This window comes from Hyperoodon ampullatus (genome assembly GCF_949752795.1).
Source record: "Hyperoodon ampullatus genome assembly, chromosome: 6".
NCBI lineage: Eukaryota > Metazoa > Chordata > Mammalia > Artiodactyla > Ziphiidae > Hyperoodon > Hyperoodon ampullatus.
This window is the reverse complement of record NC_136919.1, coordinates 4,497,919-4,524,950: the sequence shown is the minus strand read 5'-3', so window position 1 is coordinate 4,524,950 and position 27,032 is coordinate 4,497,919. Positions and strand designations below refer to the sequence as shown.

The 27,032-nt window shown below is 41.0% G+C and overlaps 1 protein-coding gene across 1 annotated transcript in view; it reads right to left on the bottom strand.

Moving 5' to 3' along the window:
- SETX (senataxin) overlaps positions 1–27,032 on the bottom strand; it is a 75,545-nt gene that overhangs the window by 6,832 nt on the left and 41,681 nt on the right. The window contains exons 12-23 of the mRNA XM_079707220.1: positions 23,377–23,550; positions 20,821–21,053; positions 19,598–19,765; positions 18,761–18,911; positions 13,256–13,357; positions 12,940–13,055; positions 11,667–11,738; positions 9,598–9,747; positions 8,081–8,188; positions 5,207–5,394; positions 4,496–4,588; positions 2,653–2,817 (exon numbers count right to left, since the gene is read on the bottom strand). Of these exons, the coding sequence (XP_079563346.1) occupies positions 2,653–2,817; positions 4,496–4,588; positions 5,207–5,394; positions 8,081–8,188; positions 9,598–9,747; positions 11,667–11,738; positions 12,940–13,055; positions 13,256–13,357; positions 18,761–18,911; positions 19,598–19,765; positions 20,821–21,053; positions 23,377–23,550 (1,720 nt within the window). The remainder of the gene's footprint in view (positions 1–2,652; positions 2,818–4,495; positions 4,589–5,206; positions 5,395–8,080; positions 8,189–9,597; positions 9,748–11,666; positions 11,739–12,939; positions 13,056–13,255; positions 13,358–18,760; positions 18,912–19,597; positions 19,766–20,820; positions 21,054–23,376; positions 23,551–27,032) is intronic.

Genomic DNA, 27,032 nt, shown 5'->3' with positions numbered 1-27,032 from the left:
TTGCCAAAACTTGTTTTGTTTTTTTTTTTGTAATGATAGTCATCTTGGTGGGTGTGAAATGATATCTCCTCATTGTGGTTTTGATTTGCATTGCCCTGATGACAAATGATGTGGAACAGCTTTTCATGTGCCTGTTGGATTTTTGTTTGTCTTCTTTTGAGAAATGCTATTCACATCCTTTGCCCACTTAAAAAGTTAGATTATCATTTTATTAAGTTGTATGAGTTCTTTATATATTCTGGATATGACTTGTCAGATAAATATTTTGCAAGTATTTTCTCCCACTCTGTGTGTTGTCTTTTCACTCTTTTGATAGTGTCCTTTGAAACGCGTAAGTTTTTAATTTTTATGAAGGCCAATTTACTTCTCCTTTGGTTACTTGTGCCTGGGTATCATATCTAAGAATCTGTTGCCTAATCTGAGGTCATATAAATTTACCTTTGTTTCCTTGTAAGTTTTATAATTTTGTCTCTTAGACTCAGAGCACTCATTCATTTTGAGTTAATTACTCTATACAGTGTGAGACAGGGGTCTAAATTCATTCTTTTGCAGGTGGATATCCAGTTATTCCAGCACCATCTGTTGAAAAACTATTCTTTCCCCAATGAATAGGCTTGGCACCCTTGCTGAAAATCAATTGGCCATAAATGTATGGATTTATTTCTGGAATCTCACTTCTATTCTATTGGTCTATATGTCTACCCTTATGACAGGTACCAGTGTTGATAGCTTTGTAGTAAATTTTGAAAGAGGGAAGTGTGAGCCCTCCAACATTGTTCTCTGTCAAGCTATTTAGGGTCTCTTGCACTTCCATGTGAATTTCAGAATAAGCTTGTCCATTTCTGTAAAAAAAGGTAGTTGGAATTTTGACAGAGATAACAATGAATCTGTAGATCAACCTGGGGAACGGTGCCATCTTAACAATATTAAGTCTTCCGATACATGAACATGAAATGTCTTTACATTTATCTAGTTCTTTAAATTCTTTCAACAACGTTTTGTCCTTCTGTGTACGAGCTCACACTTCTTTGGTTACATTTACTCCTAAGTATGTTGTTCTTTATGATGCTATTGTAAATGGAATTAAAAAAATTTTTCCTTTTCAGATTTCTCTATAGTGTACAGAAATACAACTGATTTTTGTATACTGATCTTGTACCCTACAACTCTGCTGAACTTGTTTATAAGGACGAGTAGTTTGCATAGATTTTTAAAGGGTTTTCTGTATGTAAGAGTATGCCATTTGTGTTTTTTTGTTGGTTTTGTTTTTTTGGTTTTTGGATTTTTTTTTTTGACCACACGGCGTGCAGGATCTTAGTTCCCTGACCAGGGATCAAACCCATGCCCCCTGCGGTGGAAGCATGGAGTCTTAACCACTGGTCCACCAGGCAAGTCCCAGATTATGCCATCTGTGAAGAGACAATTTTACTTCTTCTTTTCCAATATGGATGCCATTTATTTCCTTTTCTCGCTTAATTGCTCTGCATAGAACTTCTAATACAGTGCTGCACAGAAGTAGTGAGAGAGGCATCCTTCCTGATCACAGGGGGAAAGCTTTCCATCTTAGCATCAAGTATGATGTTTTAGCTGTGGGTTTTTCATAGATGCTCTTTATTAGGTTGAGGAAGTTCCCTTCTATTCCTGGTTTGTTGAGTATCTTTATCATGAAAGGTTGCTGCATTCAGTCACATGTCTTTTCCACATTTATTCAGATGATCACCGTCATGTGGGGTTCCCCCTTTAATATGGTATATCACACTGACTGATTTTCCTATGTTGAACCAACCTTGCATCCCTGAGATAAACTCCACTTGACTGTGGTAAATAATCCTTTTAATATGCTGTTGAGTTCAGTTGCCATTATTTTGTTGAGAATTTCTGCATTCATATTCATAAAGGATATTGGTCCATAGTTTTCTTTTCTGGTGATGTCTCCATGGCTTTGGTATCAGGGTAATAATGGCCCCATAAAATGAGTTAGAAAGTCTTCCCTTCTATTTTTTGGAAGCGTTTGCAAAGGACTGGTGTTAATTCTTAATGTTTGACAGAATTCACCAGTGAAGCCTGGTCCTGTGTTTTTCTCTGTTGGAAAGTGATTATTAACTCAATCTCTTTACGTTTAATAGGTCTATCCAAAGTTTCTGGTTTTTTCTAGAGTCAATTTTGGTACTTTGTGTGTTTCTAGGTGCAGAAACTTTTGAGTTAATGGATTTCCAATACTTAATTTTTAATTTTACTGTTGAGGTATAAAGGAGACAAAAACATGATCTTCACCCTATACATGAAGGCACTAAAAGGGTTAAATAATTTATTCTAAGCGAAAATGTGAATACATGATTCTCAGTAGAGTTAGAATTCAGATAACAAGTCATCCAACTAAAGGGAAAGGCCTGAAGAATTTCTCAGTCACTTCCATTGTCAAGTGTAACGGTGATGACATTTCAACTGGCAGGAGGCACTCCATCTGCAGGGGCTACAAGTGTAACCACACTCCCTCCCAGCACAAGTCTATGGAGCCAGGGTCCTAGTCTCCTTGGTCTAAGACCACTCCCTAGAGTTAAGTTTCCTTTTCTTCTTTCCTTCTATCCCCTCTTTCTTCTTTTTAATTCAATGGAAAAACTGGAAATATCTGTAAAAATAGAGATGCCTCACCCTTTTCCATCAAACTCTTTGTCCAAATCCTTCCGAATCATCGTCTTCTGAGCCTTGTAATGGGTTATTATGCCAACGCTTCGGAAAGTAACTTCCCTTCTTTTGTCTTTCATAAGTTTAATTATTTCCATTACCAGTTTTATTTCTTGAACATTTACATATGAGCTAAATAAGACCAAAAAAAATACAACACATCAAAACTAATAGCAGTCCAATTGCTAAGTTAAGTTCCACTTTGTTTTCCACTAAAGGGTACATAGGTAGGTTTCATCTTTATTCAGTCAGCAGTGATTCAAAAGAGGCTGTTATAATGACCATTAATATTGTACATATGAATAAATATAGAAATAACTGCCCAGTGAAACACGAAGTTGTATGAGAGAAAAGAGGTTGGAGTTAAGTGATGTTAAGGCACCAGTTTCTTCACTTATTAAAACAGGGATAGCCACAGTGAGAACGAAAGTATTCATAATAATAATGGAGATATGACTAATGAATAGCTAACATTAAGGATTTACTATCTTCCCAACACTGAGAAAAGTGCTTCCGATGTACTACCTTCCTGCATTCCCCACCACAGGCCATGCAGATCATGCACCACATGACCGAGAGGATGGCAGCCACACAGACTAAATGTGACCCGGAGCCCAGAGATGAACAAACATGGGGCCCTACAGCAGGATCACGTCCTCTGTCCTTGCTGGCCTCATCCTGCACTCCCAACTCATCTCCTGAACTACAATGCGTTCCCTCATCACCATACCAAATGCAACATGTGTGCACACTGGGGGATGCCCTGCACTCGCACCTTTATTCCCGAGGCTACCTTATCTGTCTCACTTTAAAGCCTTAAATATTCACTATTCTAATTTCAAGACTTACTATACAGACAAGCCAGTCAGCTAGCTTTCTTTTCCATACCTGAAAGCTTTATTTGGTCACCTCTCAGGCCAGCACTCTTCCCGTGACCATCCACCTCCACCATACTTATGCGGTAAACTCTCAATCCGCTGCTCCATTCCAACAGACCCCACTACAACCTCCACAATCCCTCTGGAATAGCAACCCCCCAGCCAACTGCTCCGTATTTCTAACTTCTTCACTGAGGGGCCCCTCCCTCCACCACTATTAACTAATATCTTATTCTCATGGAGGACACCACTTGCTCTGCAGCTCTCTCCGGACGCAGAGGTGGAATTTCTATTTCTTCATACGTCATGATGCAGGGGTGGCATTTCTATCTGTGCTAACAAATGCAGCCTCCGGGCTCCTCCTCCTTTATTCTCTCACAAGAAGCCCCGGCTCCTCTGAGGTGCTTCCTAATTAGCAACCACTGCTCCTTTTCGCTGTCATTCACAAACCACCTGATTCACAATCCAACATGCTGAAAGTATTGTCCACCCTCTGCCTCACACCTTGATTCAACTGTATCTGTACTTATCCGTCACAATACTTAACCCAACCAGAATCATTAATCACCACGGTGATGGCCTGGTTAATGTCTGTCTCCCCTGTTAGACCACAGCAGCCTTGCACTGGGGCCACGTCTGTTTTACTCACAGCTGGGATCTCAGCATGGATCCACTGAAGTGCTGACCGCATGTTAGGTAACATAACCCCCATTACCCAGTTAAGAAAAAAAAAATCAAGACTGAAATATATAAAGACATCAGTAATTTATGATTGAAAGGGTGAAGTTATCAACCCAGCTAAAAGAAAATGATTGTGCACTGGCACTAGGCAAAGAGATTTATATGGAAAATATTTTGAATTTAAATATGAACAGAAACAATATAAAAATTCTGGGACCATCAGTGGGGACTGAAGAAAAAGGAGAACGTACTCATTATCCCGCTTTTCTGAACCATCTCCAACATCAAACACGAGGTAGGGTTGAAATGGCCAGTCAGATGAACACCGAATGGTCTCTGTCATTCTACAAAAGAGCAGCCACCATTTAGAATGCAAGTCAAATTATAAGAGAAAACGTTTTAGAATTATTATTACCATTTGTTCTTTCTGGGGAAGAGAGCAAGGGAAAGTAAGAGGACAAGAAGGACCTTCTTTTTAAATAAAATTAAATACTTTTAAATAACATATTTTAGTGAAAGGTAGCAAGTGAATTTCATTTCTATTCTAGTACTAGGGAGAATGACCCATGTGATTAAAATATAATAATCATGATTGGAAAGTTACTCATAATACAGTAAGTGAAAAAAGCAAGCTACAGAATACTATGTAGAGCATGGTGTGCTTCTTTCCCCCCCTGCAAAAAGAGAAAAAGTAAAAAAAGATGTGCATAGTACAAGGGCTGGAAGTAGATATAACAAAATGTTACCAGTGATTACTTCTGGGTAGTATCAATAGGGGCTGGGTTTTTTCCCTTTCTTTTCGTTTATCTGCATTTGCTACAATCAATAGGACTTTTATAATTAAAATTATTAAACCTTTATGTTTTTAATAACAAGACCTAAAAGCACAACAAAAGAGCTATTCTTCCTAAGCAGCCAAAACTACAAATAAAACAGGTGAATATGCAATGAACAGAGCTCACCTATTTGTTTTCAAGTTCCTGTTATAAATGTAATTAGAAGGGAAGAGACATATGTCTGGGTGCATCCTGTACTGAATGGTGAGCTGTAAGACAGGCAGCCTGCCAATCACGTTGTGTTCCACGTTCTCTTCCAGAAGTCTGTAGAAGCGGGCCATCATCGACTGGTCATAGCCATACTCCTGGGCCTTCTGAAAGGAGGAAAACAAAGCAATAATCTCCAAGAATTCATTTGTACTTTTCCCACTATTAAAAAAACAATCGCTGAGCTCTAAAATGTACAAGGTATTACCAACAACCAAAGATTCAGAGAAAGATGTTTCCGACTCCAGCCCTAGAAAAGCCATGTAGCTTGACTACAAAAGTTAAGGTATTTTCTCCTTATTTAGAAAACCCACATACTGCTTATGAACGAGATGTGATCTTGTGAATGACCACAACTGTCGCTATTTTGGTGCTAACAGGGGTCACCTGAAAGAATCGATGATAAAAGCAGCAAAGAACTGTAACACAGATTTTAACAATTATTTCTGGGCTATGCTCTCACAACTAGAAATAATGAATGTCATTGTAAATAAGCCTCTGAAAGACCAATTTCTTCATCCATCCATCATATACCGAGCAGCTAAAATTTGGGGTGCTGAGAGTCTACAGTGAATAAGATCAAGTGTCACAGAACTTACATTCTAGTGGAGCAGACAGGCAACTAAGTTGATTTCATAAATCCAAGAAAGGGTTACAAACCTGTGATCTGAAACACAGTGACTTACATGACAAACGAAGAAAACTGTCTTAATGTTATCACGGTCGTGCCTTGGGATATACTTTTCAATGGTAGCATCATATCAAGATTCAAAAAGTATTACATCTTAAATAATCTAGAAGCAAAAAATGTGCTCTGGAAAACCCACTAGGATGATGCAATCTTTATGAGTGATGTTGACAATATGAGCATTGAAGATGTATGTGCAAAGTTTTAATAAACCTGTTTCACAAACTATCAGAGTGGAGAAAACAGGCATTACTTCTTATTTATATTATTTATATATGTGATTATTTACATATGTGATATTAAATAGGTTTGTATAATTAAAGAGAATATTTTTAGTAGACATTTGGCAATTTCATCTATACCCCCCAAAGTTTATCTATTCAAGTTAGCTAAAAAACCTCATTTACTTCACTCTGGGGAAAAAGAAAATGGTTTATATGAGGTAACACATCTACTTCCAGAAAATGCGGTATGTGGGCCTCTCACTGTTGTGACCTCCCCCGCTGCGGAGCACAGGCTCCAGACGCGCAGGCTCAGCGGCCATGGCCCACAGGCCCAGCCGCTCCGCGGCATGTGGGATCTTCCCGGACCGGGGCACAAACCTGTATCCCCTGCATCGGTAGGCGGACTCTCAACCACTGCGCTGCCAGGGAAGCCCGAGGGCAGGGATTTTTGTCTATTTTCATCACTGTCATGACGCCAGAACTTAAAAACAGTGCCTGAATTAGCCTGGCACTCAATGAACACAGACTGAAAAAAAGTCAACACACACATGCCCACAAACTGTTCAAATACTCACTAAACTTTTCATAGTAATTATCCCTAGGGTTAGAAAGGCATGTTGAGAAAATTAACTTTGTAATTATTTTCTGAAATTTTCTCAATAAGCCTCTATTGTTTTTGCAACAATAAGAAAAGCCCAAATGGATTTTTCTCATTTCTGCTGTTTTTAATCAATCACCAAAGTAGACAGGAAAGTTGAGGCCTATCGACAACCCTTTTCACTAACCATACGCTAAGGCCCTTCAGGAAGTTAAATCAGTAGGTTTCTGAAATACTGCAACTATTCAAAGAATGCAGGGCAGAGCTGGCTCCTCCTAGGTCTCCACAAGCAGAGCCCCCCACAGCAACTCTGTCCTATGGACAAGGTTTTCACTCAGGGACGCGGGCGCTGCTAGGCTACTCCCTTGAACAGTCACGCACGAGTGTTCAGACGTCAAAGAACTGCACTATCATTTTGATGATTCCAAAGTCAAAAAACAGTAATAACAAAAACCACCTGCTTTCTTTCCATAACGTAACAGAAATGCTGTGAAAATGGTCTGTTCTCTGGGACTGCTTATGCAGCCACTACTCTATATTTGTACAAATAATCTATGTATCAGTAAAATGCTCAAATTTCATTAAACTTCAAAACCGTCATCTAGACCTATGAAGATTACCCAAAACATCTGAATCCTGATTCTGCTGTGCATTTCTAGGAGCCATCTTTAGTGAGATTTAAGAAACGAAGTGAAGGGGACCACAACTTTGGTGCTCATCTTCCCACAAGCACAGCCCACAACCTCTTTCCTTTCACCACCTTCCCTTTCAGAGGATGTGAGGGACGCCGGCATTTTCCTGCGCTATAGGATACAGAATCCTAAAATTGAAAACGTTACTGTAAGAATAATTTCTCTTTATACTGTTTTCCTCAAATTTGCACATATTTAAATATAAATCCGGAGGTTGGATTCTCTTCCTTGCTTTTAAAGTTTTTCTTTTATTATTGTTTTGGTGTTTATGTTACTAAAATAAATCAGCTGCACACTGCCTTTCCCAAAGTAACAGCCCACTGCACACAGGACATCCTCCTCCTAAACTTCTGGTCTGTGACACTCACACTGCTCCCGTCACACACACATAAGCACATTATGAACAAAGGAACATTTCCGGAGACTTTTACTATGAAGGCTCTCAACAGTGGTTCTCTTTTCTCAGCCATTCCCCGTTTCTCCCTGCAAATAAGAGATGATGATCCAAGAAAGACCGCCCCACCGCCCAAAACAAAAAAACCCAAACAAGCCCCTTCCACTTTAAAGCAACACGAATGTGAAAAAACGTACCATAGAAATGACCGTGGGAGGGAGCTGCTTAGGATCTCCTACGAGGATGAGCTTGTTGCAACGATGGATGAGTGGAATAAGAGTTTCAACTTCACAAGACTGTCCGGCCTTGGTAAGAGAGTACAGAATGGAGACATCATCAGAATTATCTCTATTATTTATTTATCCATAAACAGTCTATCCAATTCATAAGAGTCCTAACCATTCAGAAACATACACTTTCTCCTTCTGCACCAAAGATCAAAAATAAGAACTTTCTTTGGTTAGAAAACAAAACAACAAAAACATTCTAAACGCCGAAGGGGGGGAAAAAACCCACACACATGTTTTGAAGTCAGCCACCACTCAGGTGCCACTACCACTTGGGGAGCAGCCCATAAGCTAGAAGGGCCATGTCATGTCCCCGGTTTGTCTTCTTTGTCCCTGCTGGGCACATGCCTGGGGGGACTGCGTGTCTGTGTGTCCCACCCCATCCCACTCTCTTCCTTGTTCCTCAGCAGGCCGCTCCAGTTGCAAGACTCAAGCTTCTTTTCAATTCAATGGCACTGCCTTCAATTATTTCATCACTTCCATCTTTTCTATTCCTTCGTTTTGGTGAATACTGGATCTTGGATCTCCTGGATGGGTTCTCTGTACCTCATTTTCCATCTCTTTTGTCTTCTGGCTCTACATTCTGGCAAACAGTAGGTACCCAATAAATGTTTGCTCAGTGAGTGAAGTAGAAATAAAGATGTTAGCTGAAAATATGGTGGCTCAGAGCCGTCCAGTTATATTAAAAATGCTTCAAAAGGTAACCAGAGGGCTTCCCTGGTGGCGCAGTGGTTGAGAGTCCGCCTGCCGATGCAGGGGACACGGGTTCGTGCCCCGGTCTGGGAAGATCCCACATGCCGCGGAGCGGCTAGGCCCGTGAGCCATGGCTACTGGGCCTGCGCGTCCAGAGCCTGTGCTCCGCAACGGGAGAGGCCACAGCAGTGAGAAGCCCACGTAATGCAAAAAAAAAAAAAAAAAGGTAACCAGAGGGCTTCCCTGGTGGCGCAGTGGTTGAGAGTCGGCCTGCCGATGCAAGGGACACGGGTTCATGCCCCGGTCCGGGAAGATCCCACATGCCGCGGAGCGGCTGGGCCCGTGAGCCATGGCCGCTGAGCCTGCGCGTCCGGAGCCTGTGCTCCGCAACGGGAGAGGCCACAGCAGTGAGAGGCCCGCGTACCGCAAAAAAAAAAAAAAAAAAAAAAAAAAAAAAAGGTAACCAGAGATATCCCAAGCAGGAGCTACAATAATCCTTGGGAGGGATTTTATGAAGACCAATCAGGAATCCCTAAGACTACAGTCCCAATACTGAAAAAGCAATTTTCATCGTGGTGGGTCATTAGCAGCGTATTTCAACATGAGAGAATACACATGTAATGGCAGGTCGAAATCCGATGCAAAGAGCACTTGGTCCACATCTCGGCAGCCACTCTTCATCTGAGATGTACTCCTCACCCCTAGCAACGCTGTACGGCCGCCTGCTTACTGACCTCATCAACAATGACGCAACTAAAGGGGACACCCCCTTGCCCACGGAAAGCAGCCTCGAGCAGCAAACCACCACTCGTGCTCAGTGTGCAGCAGATGATGTGGGACTCCAAGATGATGATGTTCTGTGTCTTTTGTGGGCGGCCTTGAACCTAAGAGAATAAAAGTTCATCAACATTCCGTTGTATATAAATTCCTAACTACACTTATTATGTGGCAGAATAATGTCTAGTAAATGTTAGGTAGGAACGTCAAACCTAGAAAACAGCAGAAACATTCAAGATAATCAGAAGCCACCAGAAAGAACACTTTGCAGTGGAGTCTAATCTCAGAACATGAGTTAATAAGCACATTAAGAAAAATTTATTCAGGGTTTAATTTCGTCCAAGTGGATTACAATTCTTACAACCTGAGGTATGAGGGAAGGTACCAGAATAAGCAAAGATTAAGTAATTCTACTGAGTTGTGAAGCAATTATCTGAGTAAAACCAGGATCAGAGCTAAGCCTCAACATACCCTTTTCTGTTAGTTTTTTTTTTTTTTTTTTTTTTTTCGGTATGCGGGCCTCTCACTGCTGTGGCCTCTCCCGTTGCGGAGCACAGGCTCCGGACGCGCAGGCTCAGCGGCCATGGCTCACGGGCCCAGCCGCTCCGCGGCATGTGGGATCCTCCCAGACCGGGGCACGAACCCGTATCCCCTGCATCGGCAGGCGGACTCTCAACCACTGCGCCACCAGGGAAGCCCTCTGTTAGTTTTTAAGTACGTAATATTGTTCTCTCTTTTATAAGGGCTAGTACCAACAAAAACGCCTGTGAAATTGACAAGCATTCTACTTCCACAGTGGAATCCAACAACCTTGGTCCAGACTATAATGGAATAAACTGTGATGGAGACTAATAGTATGAATGACACCTCACAACGCATATCATTCAGTGTTCATATTAATAAACTAGTACTCTCATCAGAGATTCAGTTAGCCTATTTCCCCTCCTGAAAAAGCTGTCGTGAATCATCCCTCAACATATGATAGATTCAACCATGGATGCCAAGGCATGTATGTGAGAAGAGGGTGGCAACTGTGGCCTTCTGGTGCTCACTTGTTAACTGTCACATACCTCTCCTCTCAGCCATCTAATGAGTAAAACTGCCAAGTACAATTAATTTAATGGCCCACAGAACAACGTGATCAGTGGCAAAAACCACAATACTGGTAAACATGGACTTCATCCTTAAATGTGGGAAGATTAATTTTGGGCTCAGCTTAAAGTTTTAATAAAAAGCTTTCCACATAATTTTTGATTTAAATAAACAAACTGCTAGTGGAAATATGCATTAAGTTCAATTATATTTATTTAGCCACACAGAGAAGGTCAATAATACATTCAAGAGAAAAACCTCAGCTCAAAAATACAAATATCATTACCGGTTGAGTATTACCGTCTCTTTCCCTGACCCCCAATTCATTTCATTAAGGGCTGCATTCTGGTGACGGGGTACACACCTGGCTCATCCTAGCTTTGACCAATCTAAATGTTAGTTGATACTTCTATATCCAAAGAATACTGGGAAAAGTTATACATGTTATAGAAGGATTTTTGTGATCAAAAACAAATAAAAAGAGTATATGCTTTCAGCCAAAAACTGAGAAAAAAGGTGTTTGTATTTCTTGGGCCACATCCCAGCCACTGTCACTCTACCTGAATTCAGACATGTAATTTTTTTCCCTGTATTTTCAAATAGTTATTTATTTATTTATTTGGCTACGCTGGGTCTTAGTTGTGGCATGTGAGATCTTCCCTGCAGCGTGTGGGATCTTTTAGTTGCAGCATGAGGGATCTTTTAGTTGTGGCATGCGGGCTCTTAGTTGCAGCACATGGGATCTAGTTCCCTGACCAGGGATCACACCCACACCCCCTGCAATGGAAGCACAGAGTCCTAACCACTGGACAGCCAGGGAATTCCCCCAAATTTTTAAATGTAATTGAGAAAAGACCATAGGTTGTCTGAACTATTTCATAATTTAAAAAAAGAAAAAGTAATACCAGGAAAATGCTACAGGTGACCTACTTACCTCTTTAATTTTAGAAGCAAGCTCCTGCCTTTCTTGTGAAACTCTGGCAATTTTTTCATCTAATTCTTGCCTCTGGAAAAAATCAGAATGCCATCATTAAAATTAAATTAAGCATTTTAAAATGCTTTCCAATGGACTGCCTCACATTTCAAAAGGGTGAGCCAGTACTTTACCAATGAAAAACTGATTCACCCAGTGTGTTTTCTCTATACCAGTCTTCCTGTATTGCTGTGTGTCAGAGTTTAGCTAAGCTATTCCATGGTACTGTTGCCCTGGCATCCATTTTGTTTGGCCGAGCAGCCTGCAGAGACCCCAAACTAACACTAAGCCCCTTCATACACACGCACGCCCTAGACGGCAGCCCGTGGAGTCACCAGCCCACCAGCCAACATAAGCTCTTGTGATCAACAGTCTCCCCTGCCATCCAGTGCCTTCCCCTTATATGCCCTTTAGATAAGAGACCCTCCAAGCAACTTACCAAAACCCTGCTCTTTTGGTTAAAATTGGCCAATCCAGCCCTAGCCTGGGAACCCCAAAGTACTCCACTCATGGACTCTGATAATGACATGTGCACCAGGGCCTGCCTCTCTCTGTCTGCACTCTCCCTTGACCTGCCTGTCATGCACCACAAGACATGCCTTATACCTTCTTCAAGACCTGTGAAAATAAACTTCCCTATTTTGCTTTCTCTTGTGGCCTGTTTTTAAACATCAGCTCATTATCCAGCAACCCAACAACCAGCACCCCATGCTTCAATGAGTAGGTGTTAATTTGATAAATTCTTTTTTTTTTTTGTGGCCACACTGTGCAGCATGAGGGATGCTCATGAGGAAATAGGGTTCCCTGAGCAGGGATCGAACCTGAGCTCCCTTCAGTGTAAGTGCAGATTCTTAACCACTGGACCACCAGGGAAGTCCAATAAATTCTTAATACTGTGTATGATTCAGTTCTGTTCAGGGTACTGCAGGGATGCTCTTTCTGCTTAAGCAGGCCAACCCTTGGGGCATCACTTACGTGTAATCTACTCTGCCTTCATGCTATTAACAGTGGCGTTCAGTGGCTAAAACAGACTCCACATGGCCTGCAGAGTCTAAAATATTTACTATCTTGTTCTTTTCAAAAAAGTTTAACCCCTAATGTAAGGCATACCACTTCTGTGTACATTTTTATACACAAATTATGCTATTCCACAATGAAAGAATGGCATCAAATACTCACCAACTAGTTTATCTATGAGCTATTAAAAAACACTGATCAAGACATGTTTAGATACCTGTAGTTCCCTTCCACCTCGGCATAAAGCACGCTGGCGGGAAAGTTCATCTAGTTGACGATCTAGAAATTCCTTTCTTCTATGCATCTCCTGAATATGAGAAGGTAAGTCTTTTTCTTTAAAAAAGAAAAAAAAAAAGATAAAAAACTGCTAATTCTAACAAATACACACATATGCATACACAATGAGAAGAAAAACTAGCTTTCAAAACTAGACTACTTCTAGGGTCTCCAGATTACCTTTAATGCCCACGCCATTTTCTACCATACAAAAAGAAACAGAAATCAATTAATATATACCTTTATTCAGTACTTACTCATTCTGTGGTTAACTTGGCTGTCCAAACTGAATTTTAGGACCTCAGTATTAATAGACTTTTCTGGACCTAGACGTACTAAATTTATATCTCCACAGTTTCCTGTTGATAAAAGTCACACTTAGAGATTAATAAGAACACTGTCTATTTCTGTACATAATAACTATTTCTAAGCAAATATATTAACAATCAGAGAAAGGAGCTAACATGAACTATTAATCAACCAAATACCTGGAACTGCGCTAGAGGTTCCACACACATTCTTTTAGATTTGCTTCATAAGAATCCTATGAGGCAAGGACTTATTTCCACCTAATAAAAGCTACTGGGGTTGCACAAACAGTACACTGCAGAGCTGAGATTCTATTACACGACTGCTCCTCAAACTATGTTCTATACATCACTCCATGGTCAAATGTATTTGGGAAATGGCGAGTGAAAATAAAACAAACTTCTTGACCATAGGATATTTCGAAGACGAAGACTTTTCTCTATTAATGCATGTCTGCATTCCCCAAACAGAATCTTACAGGACCATCAAATGCTTTTCTGCAGAATCCTGAGAACCACGGCTTGGAAACTCTGTTCCACACCACAATGCCACTCCAGGATCTAAGGGACACAGACGCTGGAAATTCTGGAACATGGTAATTCCAAAAACTGTCAGCATCATTTAACTGGTTTATTAACCACATTTTAATTTTAGGTTAGCACATTTCAGATATTATTTAATCTAGAAGTCTCCCACTGCTTCACTGAACTAAACTATAGCAATCATGCAGCGTTTATTAGCACTTATCCCAATCTGACACATCACATACTTGTGTGCTATCTCCTTCCACTGAATCCGAGTCCCATATGAACCAGGTTTTGTTTTGGTCACTGCCTAGAACAGCAGCTGGCACATAAGTACAATAAACATACGTTGAATGAATAAATGAACTCATTATACAGCTGTCTACACATATTTTTGTTCCTAGTTCAGCTCATTCTTCTAAAATTTGAAGCCATCTTCTCTGACCAACATTTACTTGAAGGTTTCAAAACTGCTAACTTGTGTTTCTACCAGGAAGGTGGATGAGATTTATACCCACTATAAGCACCTAAAAATGCTCCAGAAATTAAAACAGACATCCTTTAAATTGCAGGGTGAGCTCAGAAGGATGTAAGAGAAATTCCTAGGGGCCAAAAACAAAGAGAAAGGTGGAAACCAGAGGTGAAAGTCCCTGAGCTGCTGTGGCTTCCTTGGAGGGAACAGGGTGAGGGCTGGTCACTCTCTAGATGCTTAGGTGTTTGTTTTTTAATTTACATACAATAAAATGCAGAGATTTAAAAATCCTAGTTCTATAGAGTTTGACAAATATCTACATCAGCAAAACTACCATTCCAATCAACATACAGAAATTTTATTATGGGTGCTTGGATTTTAAAGCCCACTAGAAAGCAAGAGGGCATGGAAGAGGTGGAGGGATGAAAAAGACAGGACTCTCTCTTGGCCTGGGCTTAGCTGGGAAAAAAAATAAACTCTCTTCTAGGACTTTCCAACTATAGGCCCATGCCCCATGTGGACTTAGAGTCTAAACACATAATACAGAGAATGACAAAGGTGACCCAACCAAAATACAGTTGAGATTTTAAAAATGAGAATACAGTGAACAATGTTACACCAATATATTTGAAAACCTAAGGTGAAGTGAAAATTTTTCTTGAATAATATGAATTAGCAAAACTCACTCAAATGTAGAAAACTTGAATAAACCAACAATTAAAGACATTCAGCAGACAGAAACTTATCCATCTGTCAAAAAATAGACAAAAAACAAACAAACAAGAAGTCTCCCCATAAAACAACACTAAAAACAAATTAACCTTCAAGTAACAGGTAATTTTCTGTCTTATACGAAACACTCCAAATAAATGTCTGTATAACTTCATTTTTTTTTTTTTTTTTTTTTTTGCAGTACGCAGGCCTCTCACTGCTGTGACCTCTCCCGTTGCGGAGCACAGGCTCCGGACGCGCAGGCTCAGCGGCCATGGCTCACGGGCCCAGCCGCTCCGCGGCACGTGGGATCCTCCCAGACTGGGGCACGAATCCGTGTCCCCTGCATCGGCAGGCGGACTCTCAACCACTACGCCACCAGGGAAGCCCTGTATAACTTCATTTTTAAAGTCTGTATAACTTCAATACTAAAACCAAAGATATGACAAAGAAAAATTACAGGCTGGCCTCATTTAAAAAAATCAATAGCAATCCAGCAATGTGGTAAAAAATAACAGTACACAACCAAGTTGACCTTATTCTAGGAATCAAAGATATTTTCACATTAGAAAAGCATTGTAGGGAATTCCCCGGCAGTCCAGTGGTTAGGACTCGGCACTTTCACTGCCATGGGCCTGGGTTCAAACCCTGGTCGGGGAAGTAAGATCCCTTAAGCCTCGGCGTATGGAAAGAAAGAAAGAAAAGAAAGAAAAGAAAAGAAAAGAAAAAAGAAAGAAAGAAAGAAAGAGAAAGAAAGAAAAGCAGAATTCCCTGGTTAGGACTCTTGTGCTTGCCCTGCCGCGCGGTGCGGGGGAGGGGGATATGAATGAAAAAAAAAACTGCATGCAATAAAATTCAACACCCATTCATTAAAAAAACTCTAATTAGACGGGGACTTTTTTAACCTGATAAAAGGGTATATACCAAACCCCAGAAACAAACATCACACTTAATGGTGAGATGTCCAAGGTATTTCCTTAAAGGACACCCAGGACCACTGGACATAGTGAAAAGAAGCAAAAATGAAAGTACTGAAAAAGAAGAAAAAAACTGTCTTTACTGACAAGAGATGTCATTTTCTCTCTAACAAAAAAAAATTAGGGCTTCCCTGGTGGCGCAGTGGTTGCGGGTCCGCCTGCCGATGCAGGGGACGTGGGTTCGTGCCCCGGTCTGGGAGGATCCCACATGCCGCGGAGCGGCTGGGCCCGTGAGCCATGGCCGCTGAGCCTGTGCGTCCGGAGCCTGTGCTCCACAATGGGAGAGGCCACAACAGTGAGAGGCCCCCGTAACGCAAAAAAAAAAAAAAAAAAAAAAAAAAAAAAAAAAAAAAAATTAAAAATCCAACCTAGAAACGACACTTGTGCCACCTTCATCCCAGCCTTCTCGTGTTGTCAGCCCACACCTGAAAAAGTGCTTATTACCCTCCCTCAGTGAAACGAAAGTGAAAACCACGCGGGAACTGTTCTCGGTTGTATAATTTGATACAACCACTTTGGAGCAGAACCGGGCACTATCTAGAAGCTGCACAAATCCTTCAACCCAGCATTTTCATTTCTAGGTATATATACACTAGACCAGTGTTTTTATAAACTCTTTTGACCGTGATCTATAGTATGAGGTACACTTCACATGGAAAGCCAGTACACTCATACCTCACCAATAAAACAGGTTTCACAAAACAATACTTACCCCTCACTACCTACACTCTAATCTTTTCTGTTCTCTTCTGTTCTATCTTATCTTGTTTAAGTATGCTGGTTCTGATCTCCCTAAACTGATTTCACAATCCACTAACTGGTCACAAGCCACAGTGTGAAAGCACTGCCCTAGCAGCCTGTATGAATACTCAGGAGACGTGAGTAAGGACACAGTACTCCAGTGTACTCCCTTCAGCTGCTGTACAGTACAACACGATACAACTCAGTCACTGCAGTAAACGTTTTCATCCTGCACTGGAGAAACAGGCACAAGTACAGGAATAAAGTCTGAAATAACAAAAAAAATGGAAAAGAACTTACATTTCTATCAATGGATAACGAATAAACTGTGCACTCATACGATGAAACACCCTATAGCAGTTAACATGAATGACCGTATCCATATACAGCGATACATAAAGTCATAGTTCTCACAAACATAATGGTGAGTGGAAAAGCTGCCGTTGACAATGCATTTTAAGTTTTAAAAGCAAATGACCTCGACATGTAGCTAATACATGTGCAACAAAAGGGAAAACGTGCGTGATCCCTCCGAAGAAAGACAACACGTCCCAGCTGCTCTTGCAGCTCGTGTGGCCATGGGACTAAGTTCTGGCCAAAAGGAAATAAGCAGAGGTGCTACTGGCAGCGTCTCAGAACTTTCCTTAAAGCACAGCTACTACATCTGTCCCCTTTTCCTTGCACTTGCTAGACATGACTACTGGCGCTGGAGCAGCCATTTCTGACCATGAGGTGCACTAAGGAGTGGGGGGGTCACACATAGTGGAGCAACAAGGTGGAAAGACCCTAGGTCTCTGAAGACTCGGAAGCAGAGTCATCACGCCAGTATCATCCCTCAACTGCCCATCTCTGGGCTTCTGAGTAAGAAGGAAATAAACTTCTATCATAGTTAAGCCACTGTATTTGGAGTGTCTATTATTTGCAGCCCAAATGAATCTTAACTGATTTAGGTCGCTGCCAGGTAACCTCAAGGAAAATAAAATTTGGTTAGGGAAGACAAGATACATGTGCTTAGAAGAGCAGCCCGACCCAGAGCCATAACCACACCACTCAGGATGGCTGGTGTGAGAGGAGGTGTTACGGTTAAGTGCACAGAAATGACTTTACACATTCGCTCAAGCATCCCATATCCTCGGTGGCAATGCTCTTCAATCTGTCAACTGTACTGAAAAGACTTATCCCTGTGGTATACTTTACATCTCAACTCTTCAGCTTTTCCGCCTATAAAATGTAGATAGGTTATTTATTGCGTGGCTCAGAGGACTACTCTGAGTACTGACACACAGTGAGCACTCAGTCACCATAAGTGATGACTGCTCTAGCTTTTGCGCCACTAAACATCTACTAAGTCCCAACTGAGTGCCAGGCACTGTTCCAGGCACTGGGGTTACTACAATGAACACATTTTTAAAAACCCTTGCCGGGGCTTCCCTGGTGGTTCAGTGGTTGAGAGTCCGCCTGCCGATGCAGGGGACACGGGTTCGTGCCCCGGTCTGGGAGGATCCCGCATGCCGCGGAGCGGCTGGGCCCGTGAGCCATGGCCGCTGAGCCTGCGCGTCCGGAGCCTGTGCTCCACAACGGGAGAGGCCATAACAGTGAGAGGCCCGTGTACCACAAAAAAAAAAAAAAAACCCTTGCCGTGGTGGAGCTCGTTATATTCTAGCTATACTGAACCATCCACAGTTCTCTGGCTTCTGGTCCTTTTTATTTACAGTAAGTTCCACCAGAGTCCTCTCCCCACTTCACTTCCTCATTGCTCTTCCAAGTTTCATCTTAGATATCATTTCCTCTAAAAGTCTTCCCTAACCCTTACACAACTGAATCAAGGGCTGCTCTAAGGTGTTTCAAACAGCACAGGGCCTGGCACAGAATGCTCCAAAATATTCATTAAATAAACCAGTAAGTACACATGGGCCACAGCCTCAAGGAGAAAAAATTACCAGAACTGGCTTGCTCTTTGTTATTCAAAATTATCCACACTAAACACTGAAAACAAAAACAAATTAAAAGCCCACATAAGTATCATACCCAAAGGATTCTTCTTGTCTTTACACTTCTCTTTGAATTCAAGGATAATTTTTTTCATAAGTTCATCAACAGCTGCATTGGAAGGCGCACACACAAGGACACGGTTTTGTTTGATTTTGGCATTGGAGTTCTCATATGAATGCCCCCTCCTCTGGTTCGACAATTTGCACCAAACAAACAAACAAACAAACAAAAAATACTGATAAGCTCTATTATGCAGTGTTATACTTCTTCTCTACTGCCACATATATTTGAAAGTTCCCCTAATAAATAGTTAAAAGTAAATAAAAGCACCTACCTCTTACATTGATGTTAAAAAATTACTCTGGCAGGGAATTCCCTGGCAAATGAGTGGTTAGGACGCGGTGCTCTTACTGCCAAGGGCCCAGGTTCGATCCCTGGTCGGGGAACTAAGATCCCGCATGCCGCATGGTGTGCCCGAAAAAAAAATTACTCTGGCATAAAATTTTATCGTAACTTCTCTGAGCCTTACTTTACTATCCATTTATTTTATTCAATGTTCAATCCAAAATGTAGCCCAGGAATACATTCAAGATGGTCTCCTGGGATTAGCTGTGACCTGTAATAAAGCCCGAAGACCACTATTCTAGCCCTTAGCATTAGTTTCACACAAGATAACATTTTCTGTTCCTTTTATTTCTTATAACCTTCTCTACCTCTGCTACTGCTTTATCTGATATAGTTCCACAACAGTATCAAAAAGATACACAAAAGTGAAGGGAAAAAACGCACTTTAGTACTTATTTACACGTTAGTTAGAGTAAAGTAAAACAACATACTCAGTTAAGGGCACAGATGCCCTCGTGCACACTCTACCTCTGTCAGCAGGCGGTACAGGAGGCCCACAATGGTTTTTGATTTTCCTGTCCCGGGTGGTCCATGAATCAGACAGATCTTGGCAACTGCTGGGGAGTGTTTCACCATGGCATATGCAGTTTCTATCGCTTTCTTTTGGTCCTCATTGAAATCTTTTAGGTAGGCAATCTATACAAAAGACACTAGTGAGAACGAGCGGTTCTTCCTGGGATGGCACAGGAGAGCGAGAGAGTGGAAGACATCTGTTTGAACTGCTGCTAACCTTTGTCAGACAGAAGCTTTGGTGATGATCAGGCAAGACCCTAAAATGACCCTTAACCTAAGAACCACTTTCACTACTGGAAAGAGCTACTGATGAGTGTCTACAGGCCTCAGTCCACCTACAACTTCAACAACTATATTTTTATTTGTGATTTTATAAAGATGATCACAATAAATTGTTTTGCACTTTTCTTCTTTTTATTCTGTGGTTCTTCCCATTTTAGTCAATTCTCTCTTTAGACAGTAAAAACATTCCAAGACTTCCTAACATAAGTGATACAGTCAAAAAAGCATGGATTTTGGGTCAGATCTGAGTCTACACCTCAGTTTCACTCAAAAGCTAGGTCTCTAAACTCCTAACCTCTCTGGGCTTCAGGCTTTGCCAATCATTAAATCTGGGATTCCTTAGAGGGTGAGAACTGACTGAGAAAATGCATATGAAAGCCCTAACACAGGACAGGGGTTCAAATAACATTCCTCTCCTTCCGCCTGTCTCTGTGTTAATTTCCTGGAACTTACACACAACTCTTACAACAATGACAAATATGTGTTCACACAAAATCACAGCTTCGTCGTCACACTGGCAACAATACCAGTCAATGCTCCACTGATCATTCAAATGCAAAATTCATTCCATTAAACCTACTCTTACTCCTGCATTTAATCACCTAACAAACAGTTAAGTAGGATGTTCACCTCACATTTTAATGTTGCTCTTCAAGCATATTTTCAATGCCTTTTTGCACTCTACCTTTTTTCCTGAGGTAAGCTGACTAACCTAATACAAAGAACTACTTTGCAATATTAAAGAAAACTAAGCACTAAAAACATCACTGGGCACACGTGGTGACTATGTCTTTGTTGTAGACAAAAGGGAATGTGTGACAGATAAAAATAACATGCTTTAACATCTTGACATGAAATGTTCTGACTTTCCCTGTTATCAAATGACTATCACTCACAATTCTCTCAGATGCTGTAGTTAGTAAATCTTTTGTACAGAAGTCCATGGGGTTTGGATTCAGAATGGCTCTGGCCAGTTGGTTCCGACCACTCAGCAAAGACATGGCTTTCAACTTCCTTTGTGTAGTCACCAGAGAGCTGATTACAAGACATTTCACGAATTCATTTAAATTGACTGGTAAATTATGTTGAGTCTGGATGGAAAGGGAACACTCAGATTTCCCATTACGCACTATTATCAAGAAGGAGAAAAAGCAATTTCAGTTACCAGTGAATAAGAGTGTCCAGTTAAAAAGGTTATTCAGAACAAGGTGTTTTGTAACTTTTTTTTTTTTTTTTTTTTTTTGCGGTACGCGGCCCTCTCACTGTTGTGGCCTCTCCCGTTGCGGAGCACAGGCTCCGGACGCGCAGGCTCAGCGGCCATGGATCACGGGCCTAGCCGCTCCGTGGCACATGGGATCTTCCCGGACCGGGGCACGAACCCGTGTCCCCTGCATCGGCAGGCAGACTCTCAACCACTGCGCCACCGGGGAAGCCCTGTAACATGTTTTTTATACATCATTTAAATAATTTTCTCAGTAAGTATCTACTGACTGCCTCCTAAGAACCAGGCAACGTTCCTATCCTCTGGAGGCTTATTTTTTAGAAGAAGGGGGCAGATAAGCAAATAAACAGGTGATGGTAAGTGCTAGGAAGAAAGCCGAGAAGGGGGATAAGGAAGTGATGAGGGTTGTGAGGGAGTGTTATTGTAGACAGGAGAGTCAGGGGAGGTCTTCCTGATATGATATTTGAGCAGAGACATGGCATTAAGTGAGTGAGCCATGCCCGTAACCGGGGAAAGTAGGTTACAGGCAGAGAATCAGCAACTGCAAAGACAATGAGGCAGCGAGGTGCCTGGATTATTTTCAGAACAGGGAGAAGGCCAGAATGGCTAAAAGGAAAAGCAGGGAGAAGTGAGCTAGAAGACCAAGACAGTAAATGCAGCTACACTTCAGAGGGCTCTGCAGTTAATCACTCTGAACATGACTCTGAGTCAGGTCAAGAGCGCAGGACAGCTCCGTGCAGGGAAGTGACAGGCGCTAACTCACACATTAAAAGAATCACTTATTGCGAATGAAGAATAAACTGCAATGGAAAAAGCACAAAAAGACAACTTAAGAGGCTAAAATCGAGGTGAAAGTGAATGGTCGTGTGGGCCAGGAGGCAGCAGGAGAGGTGGCACTTGGATGTAGGATATATGGCCAAGGAAGATCCGACAGGACTTCCTGATGCATTAGATGGAGCGTGTGAGGGAAAGCAGGACTCAAGGATGACTCTTGAGGTTTTGGGCTGAGCAACTGGAAGAATGGGATGGAGGTCCCACATACTGAGTTGGGAAAAACCGAAGCAACAGCAGATGTCAGGCAGTAAATCAAGTGCTTCTTTTTGGAGCAGGTTTGAAATGTCTAATAATCTCCAAATGGAGACGTCAGGAAGTTGGATGCATGAGGAGTTCCGGGAAGGAGACAGAAACCGCTGCTAAATCTTAGAAACAGAACTTTGGCAAATGTAACCACTTGTAAGAGTTGAAAGCACAGATGAAGCTAGATATCCCTGGTGCTAAACGCATCTTGCACAAAGAACTGAGCTCTGATCACACAATAGTAGACATGGCACACCAGTTATGATGCGGCACAATGTTAAACTCTAAGAGCTTTGTTGCTATTTTAAGATATGATGCAAAAAGGTGAAGGAATAATGATCACATATTCTCTTCCCATAACAGAGACTTAGAGAGCAGCAATGTCAAAAAGGCAGCTTGGCATATATCAAGCGTGTGGACTTCGTAGTCAAACAAAATTAGGTTTCAATTCTGGACCGAGCGTTTAATACTAAGGATGTCTTTGGATAAGTTACTTAACATCCCTGAACTCTGATTTCCCAATGAGCAGGGAACAAACCATTCTGCTTCACAGGGCTCTAGGAAAAGATGATAAATGTGCACAGGAAGGACAGGGCACACTGGCTGGCACACAGTCAGTAGTCCTTAAATTCAAGCTAACATTATTTTTGTTATACTACCTTAGGGAGAGAAGTCCCTATAATACAATGGATGGGAGTGATGGAACAGTAAACCCCTTCAGTTGCCTTACAATTAGTTATGTGTTTGGTCTGCTCATCAATAATTAGCCACAAAACCAAGGTTGGAATGTGATTTAACAAACAGATGGTTTGCAAATTGTCTGTTTTATAACAAACACACTGACAGATGAAGGAATTTACTAGAAGGAGAAGACATTACAAAAGAAAGCTTTTAAATCCTAAGTCTAAAGCAATACATGCTGGGCCTTTTCCAGCTGAGTCTAGAAAAACTAAAAGAGGACTCTGAATGGTAAGTAATCAACCTAGCAAATACAGTCTGGTAAACATAGAGCAAATATACATCTGGTAAATGTACAGCAAATATAGGGCTGGTAAATGTATAGCAAATACATGGCTAGTAAAGCCTAATTTAGAGGGAAATTAAAAGATGAGCTGCTGACAGAGTTCTCTTCCATGTCTCATTAGGTACTTACTGACTGAAGTGCGGCGGAACTTATGAACATAGCCACAGTAATGTTCATGGGGATCTTGCAGGCGATTTCTCTCCATATCCTTCTTCTCTCCATTTAGTCTTTCAGGAACCAAAAACACCAAATCATTTTCCTTTGGATGAAGCTGTTTAGCTAGTTCACATTCCTCAAGATAAACTATAAAACAAGAAGAAGTCAGCATTTATTCTAACAGAATTATTTTACATGAGATTAAAGGATATTAAACCCTTGTACTAAGTTCAAGCAAGTATACAGCACTAGTGGACTTTGTACATACTTCAAAATGATTGTCTAAGCTAGTCAGCATTGTCAAATATTGATCACACAGTATTATAAAACTCTTCTTAAAAACTGCTACAAAGCCAAAATAGATGAAGTCATAATATTCAAAAGTAGCTAATAAATTTCTTTTCCTTGAAGTTTATCTTAGTTTTTAATCAAGAAATTTTCACTTTTGTGCCCTACTTTCAAAATCCCAAGAGAAAATCTGGAAACAGATCCATGTACACATAAGAATTTTGAGCCTACTAGTGGCATTTCAAACAAGGCGGAAAGGACAGTAGTAAAATAAATGGGGCTGGGAAAACAGAGCAAGCTCTAAAATTAAAAAGTTCAGTACCAACTGCCAAATCCAGCAACAACATACTGAACCAAAGCACGAAGTACTAGGATTAAGTAGACTGAACTACTAAGTCAAAAAAGAATTTAAAAAATGCATCATGTAAGAAATGCATCATGTAAGAAATGCCTATTTGAAGGCATCAGAGAGCAAATACAACAATGAAGAATTACTCTGTTGAGATCCAGAACAATGTGGAAATCCATAGGGGTCAGCCCAGTATTTTCCCTAGAAACATCTGAACTCTTTAGGGAGTGGCAGCCAGGAATTTGAGCAGTACCTGGGATAGCCTTGTACAAAAACAGAGACAAAAACTGGAGCCCAGGGCCTGCATAGATAAAGTAGGCATCCTGGTAGCCCTCAAGCTTCAGGTTGGGACCATGAAGGACTACACCCAAGAATGAAGGCAGCTTCAATTCACCAGAGCACTTCAGGAAAGCTCAATCCTTTAAACCAGATTAAGATGATCCCATATTGCTAGTACTCCCAGAATCCTGGCAGAAGCAAAGAAAAATCCTCTCTGGAAGAGGACATCCTATCATCCTAGGCCCCTGATTATTTTTTAAGTAACTTTCCAAAGACAATGACCAACATATTAGAGGTAAGCAAAGCACCAGGAGAGAATACATGAACTAGTAGAATCAACAAACAAACAAACAAACAAAAAAGCGCTGCACAAGGCACTACACAGAGTACAGTTGAACAGTCCTTGAATTGGTTCTAGGACTCCCCCAGACACCAAAATCCTCAGATGCTCAAGTCCCTTATGTAAAACAGCGTAGTATTTGCATATAACCCACGCACATCCTCCAGTACACTTTAAATCATCTCTAGATTACTTATAATACCTAATACAATGCAAACGCTATGTACATAGTTGTAAATCCAACATAAGTGGTATGTAAATAGGTGCTGGTGCATAGCAAATATGTTTTTCTGGAATTTTTTTCCCTGAATATTTTCAATCCACGGTTGAATATGATGATGCAAATCCCGCAAATACAGAGGACCAACTGTATGTCTTACACAGTTTAAAATATAGAGTTAAAATACATAACAATAATAATATACAAAGTGGAACAGATAAACAGGGTTAAAGTTTTAAGATTTTGTCTTATCTATGGAGACACTTAAAGTACCGATTAAAACTGTAAACTTTGGGGGCCTCCCTGGTGGCGCAGTGGTTGAGAGTCCGCCTGCTGATGCAGGGGATACGGGTTCGTGCCCCGGTCTGGGAGGATCCCATATGCCGCGGAGCGGCTGGGCCCGTGAGCCATGGCCGCTGAGCCTGCGCATCCGGAGCCTGTGCTCCGCAACGGGAGAGGCCACAACAGTGAGAGGCCCGCGTACCGCAAAAAAAAAAAAAAAAAAAAAAAAAAAAAAAAAAAAAAAAAAAAAAAACTGTAAACTTTGAATCATGCACGCTGTAAGTTTTCACCTGAACTACTAAATGGCAGAAGAGGTAAAAGCTGAGGTATAATTTCCAAACTAAAAGAAAAGAAAAAAATGAATGGTTCAAAGGTCTCACATATATGTAGAGAGTATACTCTAGTTCTATCAGTTTTTTCTTTATATATTTTATTAGGTATTCAAAATGGTCCTATCTTCTGTTAACTGAACTTGCTATCATTGTGAAATACTCTCTTTTAATCTCAAATAATGCTTTTCTGCCGTAAAGTCTATTTAGTCTGGTATTAACAGAGCAAAACAAGTTTCTTTTAGTTGGGTTTGCATGAGTAGCTTTCTCCAATCTTTCTCTTCTAACCTTTCTGTATCCTTATGTTTACATGTATTACTTGTTAACAGCTTATAACATGCCAATACTGATCTTGAAAAAACTTTTTCTACCCAAAGATACTAAGGCTACTTAGAAAATCACAAGCTCACATACAGGATAAAAAATATAGATGGTATCGGTCATATCAGGTAGCAGGAAAGCTCTCAAAGACAAGTAGGGTCCTGTCTAAAGGGCTCAGGAGCCAACTTGAAGAAACCAATTACAAAGACTTGAAACAGAAGTGTATTTAAGTCCATGTGTTCATAACGAAAAGAATTTTTTTTAAAGTTCACTGGTCAGGGGCTTCCCTGGTGGCGCAGTGGTTGGGAGTCCGCCTGCTGATGCGGGGGACATGGGTTCGTGCCCCGGTCTGGGAGGATCCCACGTGCCGCGGAGCGGCTGGGCCCGTGAGCCATGGCCGTTGAGCCTGCGCGTCCGGAGCCTGTGCTCCGCAACGGGAGAGGCCACAACAGTGAGAGGCCCACATACCGCAAAAAAAAAAAAAAAATAAAATAAAATAAAATAAAATAAAGTTCACTGGTCAACCCAGCACTTGCAGAGAATTAAGTCATTATTTTGAAAACTGGTCAGGAGTCAAGTATCAATACTTATTCTACCCTTCTTTATAAAGTATACTACTGAGTAATCAAATAAAATGGAGCACTTTCTCTTTACAGAACTACAATAGCTAATAAATGAAGAAATGATCAAATAAAAATATCACCATTTTGTATCCTTTAGTAAAATAATTAATCTAGGCATTAAGGATCAACGGTTATAAATATTACAAAAAGAGAAATTAGAGATCAAGCACCTCCTGATAAAGGAACACACCAACCCCAGCTATGAAACAGTTTTGCCAAAAATATTAGGTCAAATGAATCTGATCAAGCCTCTAGATCCAACTATCAATTTACAAGAAATACAAAGGACTGAAAAACATACTAACCACCACCAGGGGGATGCTATCAGCAAGACACAGACCATAATTCTACAGGGTCAACAACACAATTTCTTCAACAAGTAAATTACAAAGGGGGGGAAAATCCATGAAGGAGACAATTGTAATTGAAGAAGACATATTAACAATGTCAATGAGTGGACCTAATTTGGATCTTAATTCAAACAGGCTGAAATAAATTGTTCTTTATGAGGAAACTGAAAACTTGAACACTGTCTAGCTATCTAATATTAAGAAATCATGGTTAATACTTTAGCAACAAAATAATGTTTTACTATGAA